Source organism: Pteropus medius, unplaced genomic scaffold (genome assembly GCF_902729225.1).
Source record: "Pteropus medius unplaced genomic scaffold, Ma_sr-lr_union100, whole genome shotgun sequence".
Taxonomy (NCBI): Eukaryota; Metazoa; Chordata; class Mammalia; order Chiroptera; family Pteropodidae; genus Pteropus; species Pteropus medius.
Window position 1 is genome coordinate 29321355 of NW_024351730.1, and position 16880 is coordinate 29338234.

Below are 16880 nucleotides of genomic sequence, written 5' to 3' on the forward strand. Positions count from 1 at the left end.
TGGAGATACATCTGGAGACTGGTAGCTAAACTTCTCTTAGTCACTTTGAACTTATGAAAGAAAGGGACACTTGAACAAGCTTTTAGAACCTAAGGTCTTCATAAATGGAATGGCTTCCAAATAGTGCTGTATGTGTAGTTAATTACATAAATATTTATTGCACATCTCCTCTGTGATGGACACTTTCACATAAATTAACTAATATTTTCACCCAACAATTTTGTAAAGTAGATATCACCACTACTACCACTTTATGGATGTGGAAATAAAATCTCAGAGAATGGCAAAAGTGGGACCTTTTGATTCCAAGACTGTATTTTACCTCTCCATATCTGCCTCATTGCATTGAATGAATGAAAAAAAAAAAAACATAACCCAGTGCTAACATAGACTAAAATTCTGCCTATGTTTCACAGAGTTAAAAAAGTGGCTTCATTTCTGAATGTATGTCTGTTACTTTATATAATGCCATCAATGCACATAATACATACAGTAGTCCCCCCTTATCCATGGAGGATAGTTTCAAGACTTGGATGCTTGAAACCTCAGATAGTACTAAACCTTATATATACTATGTCTTTTCCTATACATATATCCTATGATGAAGTTTAATTTATAAATTAGGCACAGTAAGAGATTAACAGCAATATCTAATAATCAAATAAACAACAACAAAAGGGTTACTTGAACATATGCACTGCAATACCATGATAGTCTGATGGCTGCTAAATGACTAACAGGTGGGGCGGGGAGCATCTACAGCTTGGAGATGCTAGGCAAAGGGACGATTCACTTCCCAGGTGGGACCGAGCAGGACGGGGCGAGAGTTCATCATACTACTTGGAACAGTGCACAATTTAAAACTTATGAATTGTTTCTTTTTGTAATTTTCCATTTAACATTTCCAGACCATGGTGGACTGCCGGTAACTGAAACCACAGAAAGTGAAACCTCGGATAAGAGAGAGAAATGCTGTATAATATATACAATGCCGCCAATGTCGCATCGCACTGTTGTGTGTCTCTTTTCTGAACTTCAAAATACCTCCTGGGACATAAAAGGGGAACGGGGCCTTAAGAAGCACTTTGTGGAGTGGTTCTAGTGAGTACATAACAAAGCAAAACAATGTGCTCTAGGAAGGGAACTTTTCAGTATGTATCCTTGGTGGCGATTCACAAAGCATTTTGTAGTGCAGCCTCATGGTTGAGGGCCCTTCCTTGTCTCTGGACATCCTTTTCACTGATAAAGAATAGAGAGAATGGCTGAGAATTCTACCCAGGTTAGTTCAGCAAGGTTTAATTTCTCCAGCACTGCTGTGTAAATTGTGCCAATAACAAAATTCATATCTCTCACACTAATCATTCCAAGACGCATTCAAGAGGATATAACATGGTGAGGTGGAGCCTGGGAGATTTGAATAAATTATGTCAAAGGAAAAGATCACTGGTAGTGCTGACATGACAGCCTGAACATGACTAATCTAAATATTCATTTTGGATAATGAAACAGCTATCAACAAATTCATGACTTAAGACAATATTTTCACTTCAGATGTCAAGTGACAAAGGGTCTCCATAACACATTGCCATCAGCAGTCTGTATCAGTAAGAGAGAAAATATACTTGAATTTCATAAATATGTATGAATCACAATCTTTCTATTTTAAAAAGAGACTTAGCCTCATTCAGAATTTTCACAAAATAGTTGTCACAAAGACATTAACCTCACAAATCATTTCATGGCGAGAACTATCTGTTGGGTAATAAGTAATGAATCTGTTTCTAGTCAACTGGTCTACTTCTTACTTTACTTATATGCATCTGTGGTTTCAGATGTTTAGACAACTTCTATATTACTCTCTTTCTAACTTAGTAGTTGCTGGATAAATCTAGAGTGTCATTGAAGTAGTAGCTGGAGAGTCTTGCATGAATCAAACCAGCACTAAACATGACCATTATTACCTATGGAGTAATATATCCCAGCTCAGGGCACTGGGGAAGAGTAAAAAAAAATAAATATGTAATATGACCCATGTCTCAATTTGCCTGTTTATACATTAGATTCATCTGTTACTGTTCTACCTTCTTATTCCATGAGTGGCAGGAGGATTCTGGGTAGGAAAGTGGGCTTTGTCATCTCATGTTGTCAGATCTTTCTCTTCAACCAAAAAGGAAGAGGGAGATGAAGAGACTGTATCTTTGTCCTTATCCAATGGTAGATTTAGAGTTGTGAGGACAATAACTGTATGTCTCCTTTAGAAGGCAAATGGCTAAAAACGTATGAACCCATGTTTAGCCTTGCTAGGAATCAAAGATTTGCAAATTCATTATTACGATGAGTCACAAAAGCTGAGAGTTTTACATATTATTTGACTCAGCAATTCTGACTTTAGCCAAAAGAAAGTATCATTATATATGATCAAAGATTTATGTACGAAGTTGTTCATCACAGCATTGTTATACTGATTTTTTAAAAGGGGTGAAAATCCTTCCTTGTTCATGAGAAATAATTATGATACATCCTCCTATGATAAAAATGAAATATTAACCAGGCATTAAAACTGGAAAGATTTCACAGTACTCTGTTAACTGAAAGTGGAAGATAATAAAATAAGATGCAGAGTTCTGCTCTTACTTAGGATGTAGAAAGTCATAAGAGAATGTTTTCCCCATCTGAACAATGAGAAAAAGCTAGGTAATACACAAAATAATAACCTTTCTTGAGCCTATCAGAGAGGTGAGGTCCTGACGCAACTAAGTAAATTGAATTCCAAAGAGTTGATAAGCCTATCCATGAACTTTTAGCAGAGCACAAGAGAAAAGAGGTGGCCATCATAAAAGTAGATAAGAAATTAAACAAATCCTTAAAGGCCATGTGTGGGTTAGTGTGTCAGTATGGGATAGCTTAGAGCCTCAGACACAAGGAAGTTTGCATTCATTTGCCCTCCAACTCTTTTCCAGTGACCTTCACTAGGTGTTCACAAGAAAGGTTAGAGGCAAAGTAGGAGACAGGAGAGAGCCCCCTCCACTGCATAGACATGCAGGAGGTGACCAGCTGCTGCTGAGAGACAAGCAAAAGTCCTTGTCCTCTTCCCCAGAGCCTTTTCTTGCAAAACAAAAGTCTTAAGCTGCTGGGGGAGAGCAGAAAACTTTTTGCCTCTAGAACCAGGCAAAAATCCATTTCTTCTGGGAGAAGAATAGAAGTAAAATCTACCTGTCTCTAAGGGAAGGGTAGAGAATTCTCTTGCCTCCAGACACAGGCAAAGAGCCATTGCTGCTGAGGAAAGGGCAGAAGCAAAAACTTCCTCCCTGGCTTGTGCCCAGGATCCTGCACTGCTCCAAAGCAGAGGTCTCCTATTTCTGGGGGAAAGCCTTAACTCCAAGGCTCAGGTACACAGGGTTTGCCTAAGACTGATATAGGACCAGGACAACAAAGAAACCCCAAACCCCCACAACAAGCCAGAGAAACAAAGAATAGAAGCACTTCCCACCTCCACCTTGGGAGCATAGGGAGAGATCCACTTTGTGGTGCGGTGTGCAGAGACAGCTGAGAGCTTAGCGTAAGGCATTAACACTCAGAAATCCCCTTTGGCACACCAGGCTCCACTCTAAGCACACATACTAACGGCAGCCATCACGGAAGTCTGTGGTGCCCTAAATGTAACCACAGTAACGACAAAACCCAAACCCAGCTCAACTCCTGATTCCCTGACTCATCCTCCTCCCTCTGCCACACCATCCCACACTAATGACACTAATGATGGCTACTGAAGTATATCAAAGATGTATGAAGATGCCTTTATTGCCATCAATGATGAAGCTAAGACAGCACTTTACAAACAGCAGTTCCAGAATCCACTAACACCTGTTAATTAATATGTCTAATATGCTAGTGAGTGAAATATTCAGGTTCTAGACATTTGAGAAACTGTCTCTTTATCCTGCCAGGGGAATTTTGTACATAGAAATGGATGGTCAGTGTGGGGGAAGAAAAATGACTACTAATGCAGCTGATGTATTTTATACCCACACACAGACAAAGACACACAGAAAGGCATATCTTCCCGAAGTTCTGCTAAGAAAAGTACCTCTTCAGAGGCAAACAAATGACATTTTGACTTGGAAATTTTTAAAAAGTCAAAACAAACGGTCGAATTTTTATGTCACTCCGGTTTCTCCCCTGCCCAGATTTTTAACCACTAAAGAAGGGAAATTTGGGTGTTGATGATGCAACTTCAATATTGAATCATCTCTGTCCTCTATTCCAGAGTATAGTTCAACTGTTTGGCTATAGCAATCAAAGTTTCTTTAGAACTTTTAGTAAGAGTATTTAAAAGATGTTTTACTTCTTCTAGTGACTTTTAACAAAAGGGATCTAACTAAACATAGTTCACACCTCTTTAGTTGATTTTTATCATATCCTTGGAACTTAGAGATTCACATTTTTAATTTCTAACAACTGCAGCTGGATGCAAGGGAAACTATTCAAAGAAAAAAAGTATTTCATTCTCAAAATTTTTATAGAGCTAAGGTAAGATGCGACAGTTCGAAGTGAGGGCAGAATGGGAGAGAAGATTCCAGGGCTCAAGCTGTGAAAGGTAGACTATCCCCTCAAAAATAAAAGAGAAGATTCAAGCAGAGAGAATATTTACATACACAAGGAATATGTGAAAAAAAGTAAATCAGAGCAAGATGATGAAGTGAGGACAGACTACAAGACAACAAAGCTCATATCCCCATCAAAAAAAAAGTCTGAGTAGTAAGCTAAACGGCTTTTGTTCTCTAATAAAGGTGGGCGAGAGGAAGAACACCATGGCACTGAGAACACGGTGTGACAGATGAGGGAGAATGTCCCCGTGCATGGAAGGGCATAAAGGAAGGAACAAAGCCCTCTGGCAAGTGAACAGACAAAGACTGTGGGGACAGAAAGAGGCAAATAGACAAGAGGAAGTGAACCAAAAACAGATTCACGAGACAGGGACTGTGTAACAGGAGAGATGGAATGGGGAGCAGCAAAGGCATCTGTGGAGAGAGAGGCCCCATCAAGCAGGGGACAGGTATGTGGTGAGGTGTCCTTCCTCCCATTCCCAAACCCAAACGGGGAAGCTCTAGAAAGAGCAAGTACCTCCAGAATCTGGTTCTCCTGATCACTGTCCAATCTCCTGCACTTAGAACAATGCTTGGTATGTAGAAGGTGCTCAAAGCATAGGTGGTAAATGAAAAGTGGTAGAACATAAAAGAGAAAGAAGCTGAATCCCCTGAGAAATGGCATGTGCCTCATGGCTTCCATTACTGAGGTGTGAGGTCACAGAGAAGATATCAAAGAGCTGGGCTCTGCTTACAGCATGGCCAAGCGATACTCACCTTGGGGCCAGTTTGGTCTTGCTTTTACAGGACCATCAAGGACCCAAGTGAAACAGGCAGTGGTCAAAACAAGAGTGATTGATGAGCAAGGGAGTGGCAGAGGGTGGTCATATGTAAAAGGCTCTGCCTCCACATCTGTCCCCAAATATCACCCACGTGTTTAGATGTCTGAATGTCTCATCATCCAGGGCCACTCTTTTGGGGATTGTTTCTCCAGAATTTTCCATAAAAACAGCTAACGCACCAAGGCCTATATGGCCTCAACCGTTCAAAGTCAGTGATATCTAGACTAGAATTGTTCTATCAACTTAGCAACATGTAGGGTAGGGGCCCAAGGAAAATGGACTCAAGACAGAGAGACTCCCCAAGAGTCCAACATAGAAGACTGATCAAAGAGGCTGGGTCAAGGGAGATGGGGTCAGACTGGTTGTGAATCCCCAGATGACTCATCCTACTTTCCAGGGGATCTCCCAAGTGGAAGATGAAGCTGCGGGTGGTGTGTAGAGAAATGAAGATGAATCAGTTGTAGACATGTCTGACTGCCCAGCCCCTAGCTATGTGGTTGTCACCAACAGAAATATACCTAAGCCCTAGAGGAGGAATGACACAAAATCAGACAACTGGGGTATCATTAAGAGATGTCATGCTCATTCTTAAAAAAAAAGACTAATGATAACAGATGAGGGGACAAATTGAAATGAAACAGACCTTACGAGGATTCAAGCCATTCAAATTTCCTTCTTGAATGGAAAGATTTATACATTTTCATCTCTTCCCAGGGCACCAAAACATAAACATTTCACTCTTCTGAATCGTTCCATCCATTTTCTCATAGTTTATCTCACTGCCGTGGTGATGAATCAAGGATCTTGTTTTCATTTGTCTGTACTAGATTAGCATCTTCCTCAAATACTTCAAAAAATGCATACAGCAGTATCAGAATGCTACTTCTAAAAATATTTCTTATCTAAGATGGGAATCGATGGGATAAGCAAAGCATTAGGAGAAACAGCCTCTGGATCTTATCTTCATTCTGTCATTTCAGAAACAGGGTTTGAGATTCCCGTTTCTGCTCACTAAGGGGAAGTGGAGAGGCTACTCACTTGCTTCACAGAAAAAGTTCTAAGACTGAGGAACATGTGATGACCAATTATTTTGCTCAAGGCAGAACAATTAAGGAACTATGGCAGAGACTGCTAATTGCTTACCCCATATCTATTCACCTTTCCTTCAACGGAAATAAAACCAGGATTTGATTCAAGGGTGTAATGTATTACCTAAGAGACTACACTTTCCGGTTTCCTTTGACTGCAGATAGGGTCAACGGAGGGGTAAGTGGATAGGCTATGTGTGTCTTCTGGGAAAGCTCCCTAGGGGCGACTGACTCAGCTGAGTGGTGTCATCCCACTCCCATCCCCAACTTGCTCCTGGATGGTCACCTTGAATAATAAAATGAAAGAACAAAAGCCATGAGCTAAGGATGGTGGAGCAGAAAGATAAAAGAATACTGTTCTCTACTGAGCATGTGCTGCTGCCACACCTGGGACCTCCATAATTCTTTCACATTAGTGAGAAATAACCTTTCATCTTATCTAAGCCAAACACAATTCCTAACTGACACCTGTTGTCAACCTTCTAAGTAGCTTCCTTCTAGGCTCACCCACAACATTGGCAGGGTCCAGGCCAAGAGCAGAGGTCTTCACCTTACCCGTGGCCACCCATCCCTTTCTCTTCCCACCCCTAGCTCCGTCTGCTTTGTGTGGACACCAAGCTCACACTTCAAAGGTCATCACCAGGCTAACGCTGCTCCTTAGCCACTTTTCAGCCCTAGGGCACACATGCTTTGCACCAGGAGGACAGAGCCTGGAGAGGCTGGTGTAGGCTTTGGAGATGGGCTCAGAGTCATTTTGGCAGGGAATTCCAGAATCCTAGTCCTCCAAGGCATGTCTGAAGTTGCAGAAGGTTCCGGGTGGCATGTCTCTGTGATCTCCTTACCCTGCTGGGAGAAGCATGACCTTGGATGCCACAGGGCCTAGGGCACAGGCCCAAGATGCCGGGGTCTAAATGCAATATCACTGGTTTATCTCCCTCTCACCTCCTAATGCTTGCTTTTTTCTTTTTTCATTCACAACTTGACACAGCAAAACTCGAAGTAGTCTAGTTAGCTACTTGTTATAACAGCCTTGGTAAAATTATCTCTTAGAGGAAAAGCCTGGAACTTGCACTGTGTTGCTTTCCCGTTACCCTTTAATGCCACTATCTTCTTTCTTTATGAGATTGTATAATAAAAAGTTGATGAAGCCTGACTCCCCGGCAAGCTTTTCTTTGGCGAGTTATCATTAGGATGGCTAAGCACAAGCTTATCAATCAACTGCAATATTAGTGCTAGTGTACCAAACGAAGGAGGAGGCTCTAAGTCCTTGGTCTCTGTCAGTTACACATTAGCCTGTTGGAGGAAACTCTACAAGTGGCACTGAGATAGATCTGTTGGCACAAACACTGCACCCAGGGAGGGCAGCAGAATCAGTTGCACATCCCCGCCACCACAACTGGCACAGGGACTGCTGCCCTCAGAGCACCATATGGAAGCAGGTGGGAAGTCTGCCCAGAAGAAGAACCCTATAAGGAATGCCACTGAAATGACACAGGACTGGGCCTCCAACAAGCCGGGTACCTTTCTCTGTTACTCGGCCTAGAGCAGCAGAAACTGAGACCTGATGTGGCAGTGCCACTGATGACAGGATTCACCCTCCAGCTCACACGCCTAAGTGCAAAGACTCATTCCTTGAAGGATCTGTCTCCTTCAGATGGCCTTACTGGCAGGACCGGTAAAGCTGGCTTCGGGAATGTGAAAATACTCAAACCACTGCACCTTCTTTGTGTATCTTGGAAACTCCCTTCCTTTAGTTCAGTGATTCTAAGCTTTGTTTTGAATTAAAAATCTCTATGTTCTCTGGACTGGATAATTACTAAAGGACTTGAGTGCTTACCCGCTCTTCAGAGAACTGGTGTAACCCTTTTCAACCAGCAAAATATAATCGAAAGAACATTCACCAAATAATCTGAGATGTAAGTATTTGCTACAGACTGAATGTTTGTGTTCACCCCAAATTCATATGCTGAAACCTAATCCCCAATGGTATTAGGAGGTGGGGCCATTGGGAGGTGATTAGATCTGAGGGCAGAGGCCTCATGAATAGGATTAGTACCCATATGAAAGAGACTCCAGAGAGCTCCCTTGGCTCTCCTGCCACGTGAGGACACAGCAAGAACATGGTCATCTATATCTAGGAAGAGAGCTCTCACCAGACATCAAATAATGCTGGCATTTCGATCTTGGACTTCCCAGCCTCTGAAACAGTGAGAAATAAATATTTGTTGTGCAAACTGCCCAGTCTACGGTATGTTTGTTACAGCAGCCCAAACAGACTAAGAAAGTCGTTCTGTCCCCAACTTTCTACCTACATTTGTATATTAGTTTTCCCATAGGAAAAATGGAAAATATGGGTTAAATGATTTGTAAGGTCCCTCCTAGCTCTACAGTTCGATGGCTCTATATAGTCCTATGAAGTGACAGATTTTTAAATATCCTTTTCCCAATCCTCATCTAATTTCTTCTCAACTTTCAGGTCTTGGCTGAGAAGTTAGTTCCTTCCATAGGCCTTCTCTCACCCTCCCCAACCTGCATTGTGGGCTAGGAGACCCCTCTCTGTGTTCCCATGGTACCCCGAACTACTATTATAGCACTCCTTTCCCTAGGATATAATTGTCTATAAATTACTTTGTGGGTTCCCTGTTAGTCTGCAAATCCTGGAGGAGACAGAGACCAATCTTTAATTCTTAGCAGGAGCTCTATGACGTACATGAAATAATAATACAAGTGGAGGGTTTCTGATAGTCGCAACCCACTTCGGTCACTGGACTGGGGATGAGAGATGTTCTCAGATAACTATTCAGGGAACATGCCGAAACAGTGTTTGTTCTTCTGCCTGCATTTAGAAACAGTCTTTAGATATATGTACCATGAACGCACACCTAATGAATCAGATTACCACAGTTTTTTTAAGGGAAAGAAGAAAAAAACTTCCAGTTTTATGGTCAGAGAAACCCAGACTATTATATTCAACTCAGTTCTCATTAATAAAATGGAAGATCCTTTGCCTTCTCATCTTAGCTCTTCAAATTAATATAAGATCTGATTGCCCCAAAGCATTATTAATTGTATAGTAACATCATTTATACCACGAATTGGAAATGACATACATATCCAGTCACAGAGTGATGGCTAAATAAACGATGACACTTAACCGGTGAACTCATGCAGCACTTGACAATGTACCTACAATATAATCTAAAGTTAAAAGGTGAGACACAAATTACATGTGCAGTAGGACGGCCATCATGTAAAATATATCAAATACATGCATAAAACATAGAAAGAATTACTATAGAATATTAATAGTGGCTGTGTTTATGTGTTAGGACTGTGGATGATTTCCTTTCTTTCTGTTTCTGAATTCTGCAGGTTTTCTTTGATGACCTTTAGTATTTTACTCTCATAGTAAAATGAAAAATCTAAATAAATCATTTAGCTGTTCATTGAAAATATCTTGTTATTTTCTGTTATAAAACTTTTGGCTGTTGATACGGGGTGTGTCCACCTGAAAGAGCTGTACCGAGGAGCAGAGAGAAGACCCTGTGATGCAGGCAGTAGAAGCCGGGGATGGAAACACACAGAGTCCTCTGGAGGAGCAGCCACCCGTGTAATAAGTCACTGATCTAAGCCCTGGCTATGTGCCAGGCAGTTCCCATACTTTTTTTTCCATTATGTCCTCATAAAAACTGTAGGCAACAGGTGCTGCTGTTACTCCCATTTTATAGCTGAAACTGAGCCTCAGAGTGGCCAATTCTTTTGCTAATGTGTGCGGGAGCCAGAGTTTGACTCTGGGCAGTCTGTCTCCATGGTCTGCCACTTTCTCACTATGCTCTGCTGTCCCTTCCGATGCAAAAGGAGAGGCTGAGGGGGAAACAACCATATTTCCAAGCCATACTTCATTTCATGCAAGGATCTCTTGTGTCAGCCTCCATTTGCATTTTTAGGAGATTCTATTTAGATAAGTCCTCAAATGACTCCTGGTCTCTAGTAATCACTTATTCACCATATTATCTCAAGGCTCTAACCAAAAGGTGATCTATTAATTGTCCCTCTTTGGAACAATATGCTCAGCTTTGAATAGAAAACATAAATTCACTGCTTTAGGGCAACAGGCCCATTTATAAATGCTCTCATGGCGGCCAACTTTACAGACCCAGACCAGCACAGATACAGTCCGTGCCAGCTTCCCAGTTAAAAGGTGAACAATGGTATTGTTGCTGTCTACTTGCCAGCACAATTAGAGGCAATCTCCCTCCGTGTGCTTGTTCAAAGTAGGTTCATCCCGCAAATGACGGAATATGCGCCGCTGACGACCATCAGTGCACACAAGCACTTTGAGGCTCTCTGTTACATGGTCACATTTTCTCTGCACAGAAACCTACTGATGTAACATCTCTAGGAGTGAAGGGAGGGGAAACTTCACTGCAAATGAATTCCAAGAGAACAGTGCAGGCTATCTGGAGAGAGTCCAGTCTTGTTGGAGTCAGGCGTTTCACTAGAAGAGCGCACATCCTCGAGCTCCCAGCCACCCTAGGGAAGCATGAATGAGGGAGCGGGAACTACAGAAACTGATTCCATGAAATCGGCCATGCAAATTGATCCAAAGAAAATGACACGGCTTGAAGGGAATCCATTTCCAATTCAAATTCAAATTCAAACCAAATGTGTGAACAGAAATCAAAAGGAAATGAATAAATAGAGAGAAATTTTAACAACAAAACCAAATCACGAGGGTAAATGCTGTAAGGAGAACTACTTGGGGATGTGCCCGTCGTGCTCTCTGTCTCATGGTCCTGTCCCCTGAGGGACAATTCTGTGGTGTCCATTCACTTACTTTCTCTGGAACCGGACCACAGGATCAGCCAGCAGGTCAGTGAAGTCAAGCTTTCTCCCCTTCTCGATGACATCTCGATGCTTGCGAACAAATAGCCACCCGATGTGGGAGAAGAAGAAGCCTCGGCGGGCATTGTGGGGGTCAGCATCGGTCTCCGAGTACTTGTGATGGACCCGGTGGTCCCTAGACCACTCAAAGATGTCATTCTGCAGAGAGAATGCAGACCCTGAGTAAAGACACAAAGCACCCTGGCACCTTCTTGGAAACTTCTCAGCCTCCCCTACCCTCCGACCCCCATCCTCACCACTGACTTTCACTTTGCCCCCACCCTCAACCCACAATCTCTCACCCTCAAGTTTAATCCCTGGGGTTGGTCTCAGGTGGTTTACACCAAAACAAGAGTAAATCCTCACTTAGTAGGGATCTTGGCTTGTGTTTGGGATGAGCCCACTGCAAGGAGGCTCAGGCTTATTGAGTGAACTTGTGGGGAAACCTGAAAAAAAGTTCTGGTGGAGGCTCTTGAAGTCTCCTGGGAGATCATTCATGTCAAGAAAGGAGAGATCCAGTCTCAGGACAAAGGTGATTGTCAGAATGGAGGGGCGACCTTGAGTATGAAAGGGGGTTCGTTCTTGGACTGAATCTCTCTGCCATCCTTTCCTGTTCAGTGGCCTTCATGTCCAACTGATGGAGAGCAGGAAGCCAGAAAGTAAAAACCCAAAGAGCAACTTCACCGAATGTCTGCAAAATACCGAGTCACAAATAACACCGTTTGAAGACTGCTCTGTGTCACAGAAAGGGAGGGGAGGCAACTTCAGCTCCTTGGGGAATCTGGTGTACTTGGCTGTGTCCACCAGTGAAGAAGCAGCAATGCCTGAAGGGCAGGCAGCACTCTCTGGATACCAAGAAAGACTGCTGCCCAAGGAGGGAGAAGCATCAGAGTCTAGCAGGTTCTACCAAAGCCACAGACAGAGTGGGGCTCAGGCACACACGGGGAACACGGCCTGCTGACCCTCTCTCGTGGCAGGAGATCTGGGAGGGCGTCAGGGGTCTGGAGGTCCTGGATGAATTATCATGAGCAAGAATCAATGTCATTTAGGCCGTTATTATTCATGAAACCTTATCTATCGCCACGGGCCAGTGAAATCTATAGACTTCCCATTTATGCCGTTTTGTTTTAATCTGATAATGTTTTTAAAACTTAGAGAAGGCAAATTAGGTTAGAAATAACGCTTTTGATAGGAAAATTAACCTGAAAATAAAAATAAATTTATATAGTATATAAGACCTTTTAAAAAATGGTAATAATTTTTTATACCATACTATGCGGCACTTAGTCATGTTTTCATTAGGAATCTGCCATTTCATAGATACCGGCTTCATTCTGCCGATGAGAAGAGAGGGAACTGTTTTATTATAAAAGTTCTAACAGTTCTTTTAATCAAAATGGGGTTTGTTGAGTTTTTGGTTTCTCTGGCTCACCCAATGCTACCCCACCTTTTTATTTGCTTAACCCCTGGACAATGGGACAGAGAAGGGGAAGTAAGAAGACCTTAAGAAAGATAAGCTCAGCTTGACTATAAAGGGAAAAGCGATGCTTAGCAGATTGTATAAGGCAAAAATTATAGCCTAGCTTACTGTAATAAGAAAGAGGTCTTTAGATTTTACCAGTATATTTAAACACAGTAGTTGGAAAAAGTAAAAGCATTTATTATTTATAATCACAGAATCTGGAGTTGGGAAGGGATTTCAAATGTCAGTCAAGACCATTGCAGGCCTGAATAATTGGTGCCTTGGCATTAGTTTGCTGCTTTTACTGCAATGCCTACCTGATGATGAAAGAAAGGGAAATCCTCTCTTCCCAGTTCACAGATGGCAACATTAAGGCTTAGAAGACATTTACTCAAGTTCATCTAAGTCAAAACAGTAATGGAACAAAGATGGCACACCTTCAGTTCTTAGTTCACACTCCTTTCAATGAGATAATTACCTTACTCTACAAACTTTTTAATGGGAGGCAGAATATTTTACAGAGAACTTTTATTTTTCCTGTTAAAAGATTATACTGACTCTTTATCACAGTACAATTTTATTAAAAAACTCTTGGAGAGCTCCAAAGGGCTAGAAACATTAGTCTCACAAAATTAAGCATAATACAACAACAAAAGAATGATGAAGACAAGCTGGAACCGAGATATTTATTTATTTTAATTCCTCTTACCTGGCTACCTTCCCAGCAGCAGCCACTTTGACTGCAACAGTGGAATGAAGCAAGGGTTTGGCCACATTCCAAATAATCGAGCACTCAATAGAGCCCCAAATGCTTTACTTTGTATTTTTTAATCTTTTGTTATTGTTGTTTTTAACTCTAAAGCTGAATCCCATGAAAAAGTGACTCAGAACAAGATGTAAGCCAACCACTGAGCAGAAAGGGAGCAAGGTTCATATGCTCACCCAGGGGCATTTTCTTTCTATTTATCTGCATTTCACTTCTATCTTGCAGTGATTGGGAGTGAGAGCCAATCTGTGAAAAGCATTTGTGCTTGATGAAAAGCTGTGCTTACCTAGGGTGTGTGTGGTATAGTCAGTATGTGCGGAAGGGAAAGCCGAGGGCTAATGAGGAGGGAGAGATGGCCAAGCCAACCTCCAGAGGTGGGGGAGTGAGAGAAAACAGCCTGTAGCTGCTGTCATAGCCCCAGCAACATCCTGGTCATCGCACTTCCTCCCCGTGTTTACATAGTGCTGATTACTCCTGTCTGGAATTATGTGCACCACTCCATCATCCTCGCTTCACAGAAAATTAAAAATATATATATGAGGCACAGAGAGATGGTGAACTTTCATCGATGAGTTGACTTTCAAGTATGTGTATTCTGTCTGTTCGTGTTCTGTGTGCACATTTTGACAGCGGCCATGGTGCTGAACTCAGCAGCAACTCCTAAAGACTTACACATTCTAACAAAACAACTAACAAATGATTCAGTTTGCAACCTAGAGTTTAAATGTAACAGTCGATTCTGATACATCACTGTCTTAATGTGCAACCCCATTACCTTCAACAGTGGATACTCACGACATGTTTATTGATCATTCCTGACAAAGAACTGGAGTGGTGAAAAGAACTGTATTAGTTCTAAGAGCCTTTGGTATAACTGAGGCACAGGCAGTTGGGGGAGAGGAGGAGAAAGAGGAAGAAAGCAGATTAGGAGTGTACAGCTCGGGTGTACACTCAGGTTTTATTACCTGAGGAGTTACACCATGTCCTACTCTGTGCTGTCCAAGAGAAATATATGCCACATGTGTAATTAAAATTTTCCTAGCAACCACATTAAATAAGTGAAAAGGAACAAGTAAAATTAATTTAAATAAATATTTTACTTAATATATCCAAATTATCATTTTAATAATTATTATAAATTATAAATGAGATATATTTTTTTTTTGGTGCCAATTCTTCGAAACTGGATGTGTAGTTTACACTTCTAGCACACCTCAATTTGGACCGGCCACATTTCAAGTGCTCGGTAGCCACATATGGCCAGTGGCTACCATACTGGACAGTGCAGGTCTAACTCATGACTTATACACTTTTTTCATATGTGTTTTATACTTTTTAAAGTTTTTAAAAATTCAACGTTGCTTACTAGTGAGAATGTGAAATTGGCACAAGCTATGTAAAGGGTAAATGGGCTGCATATATCAAAAGCATTAAAATTGTGCATATCTAAAACCTAGCAATTTGGTCTATGGCCATGCCACCCTATACAAGCCCGATCCCGTCTGATCTCAGAAGCTAAGCAGAGTCAGGTCTGGTTAGTACTTGGATGCGAGACCACCTAGGAAGACCAGGTGCTGTAGGTGTAAAAAATTAAAAAATAAAGGATCGTAAGCTGACAAGGTCCTTGTAATCTGTGAGGTCAACCAAGGGTTGCCTCGACTAAAAAATTTTTTTAAAATAATAAAATAAAATAAAATCTAGCAATTTGTTTTCTTCATCTTAAGGAAATTTATCTTAAGAGAAGTTAAGAGAAAAGGAATTTATCGTGGTTGCGTGCAAAGATTTAACCCAAAGGATGTTCACTGCAGTGAAAACGTGGAAAAACCCGAAATTTCCACTTAACAGGATGTGATTGAGTACTTTGTGATATATTAATTAATTGAATACTATCCGTGTGTGTGCGCACGTGTATATAGAAAGCTTTGGAGAGAAATAGGGTTACCTCAGGACAGTGAGACTGGGAGGTATGAGAACAGAAGTACTTTAACATTTTATCTTACACTCTGAAAATTTTAATAAAAGCATTTGTTAGTTTTGTATTTAAAAACTAATTAACTAAAAAGGATATTGTAGTATTGATATGAAGAGATGAGATAAAAAGTAGGTAAGTGAGCAGTTTTAAAAATAATAGATACAGTATGAACTTATTTTTAATAAAAATGTGTATTTGAGCATAGGAAAAATGAAGTATATAAGTCAACCTTATATGAAGTACATAAGTCAGTTTACAGTGGTTCTCTGTAGGAAGTGAGATGGTAGCAATTTATTTTTTCTTTTAGTTTATTTGTATTTTCTAAATTTTTATAATAAACAAGTTTTTCTTTTGGATGTGGGGAAACAAAAATGTTTTTTAAAGTTTCTACACTCCCAAATCAAAACAGCCCGGCTTCTGCCATCAGCCCTATATCAGGAAAAATTCTATGAAACAGTAAGATTCATCTAATAATCCAGTCAGTTATATGTATATTTACATCACCCTTCTTCCATCTTTGTGTTTATTAGCACTAATCAACCGATCATACCTCAACTTGTATGACAGTGCCCTTGCTTAAACCTATCCTGTGTCTGTACCTTTATTACTTCATAGATAATCTCCCTAGAGAGTGTTCCTGCTGAGACTGTAGAAATTGAAATTGATCATGTGGTGATTTTTCTCTATAAGCACAGTCTTTCAGTATTATCTGGGACTTGAGCGAAACTAATCAATCTCAAAAACTCCACTGAAGCAGATTATGAAGCCGCCTGTTCTGTCAGTAAATTTCCCCTGCTTCCTTTTATGTTCTAAAGAAATTCGTGAGTCTAATGGCCATAGGGAAAACTGTCTTTAAAGGCCACATAATTTCCACTAGTTAGCAAGATGAAGGCTAAATGTAAACAGCATTTAGCATGTCCCATTCTACAGATCTGAGACCAGAATCATTGATCGGCTTTTCTCCAGCCTGGCTGCAAACAGATGCTTCTTTCTGACCAGACACCAGTGTGCTTGTTATGTCCCCTAATTCAATGGTGTGGCTGCTTAAGGTTCCAAAAGAGGAAATTTACCAGGTGGCCTCAAAGCCAAAGGGATTTCCACTTGCATTCATAATACATCTTTGTCTCTAGACAATAGTGAAAAAGAAACTAGGAGCAGGAATGACATATCAGCTTGAACAGACAGGTTTTAGGGTAGAACATGTGCGTGCGTGCATGCGTGCGTGTGTGTGTGTGTGTGTGTGTGTGTGTTGTGAGTGAATCCTGTCTGGGAAAGAGCCA

General features: G+C 41.2%; 1 protein-coding gene and 1 pseudogene across 1 annotated transcript in view; one reads left to right on the forward strand and one right to left on the reverse strand.

Annotated features, from left to right (window-relative positions):
* SCD5 (stearoyl-CoA desaturase 5) overlaps window positions 1-16880 on the reverse strand; it is a 131940-nt gene that overhangs the window by 21732 nt on the left and 93328 nt on the right. Inside the window, exon 3 of the mRNA XM_039845578.1 lies at window positions 11354-11559. Coding sequence (XP_039701512.1) covers window positions 11354-11559 — 206 coding nt within the window. The remainder of the gene's footprint in view (window positions 1-11353; window positions 11560-16880) is intronic.
* LOC120588627 (uncharacterized) lies at window positions 15093-15211 on the forward strand (annotated as a pseudogene).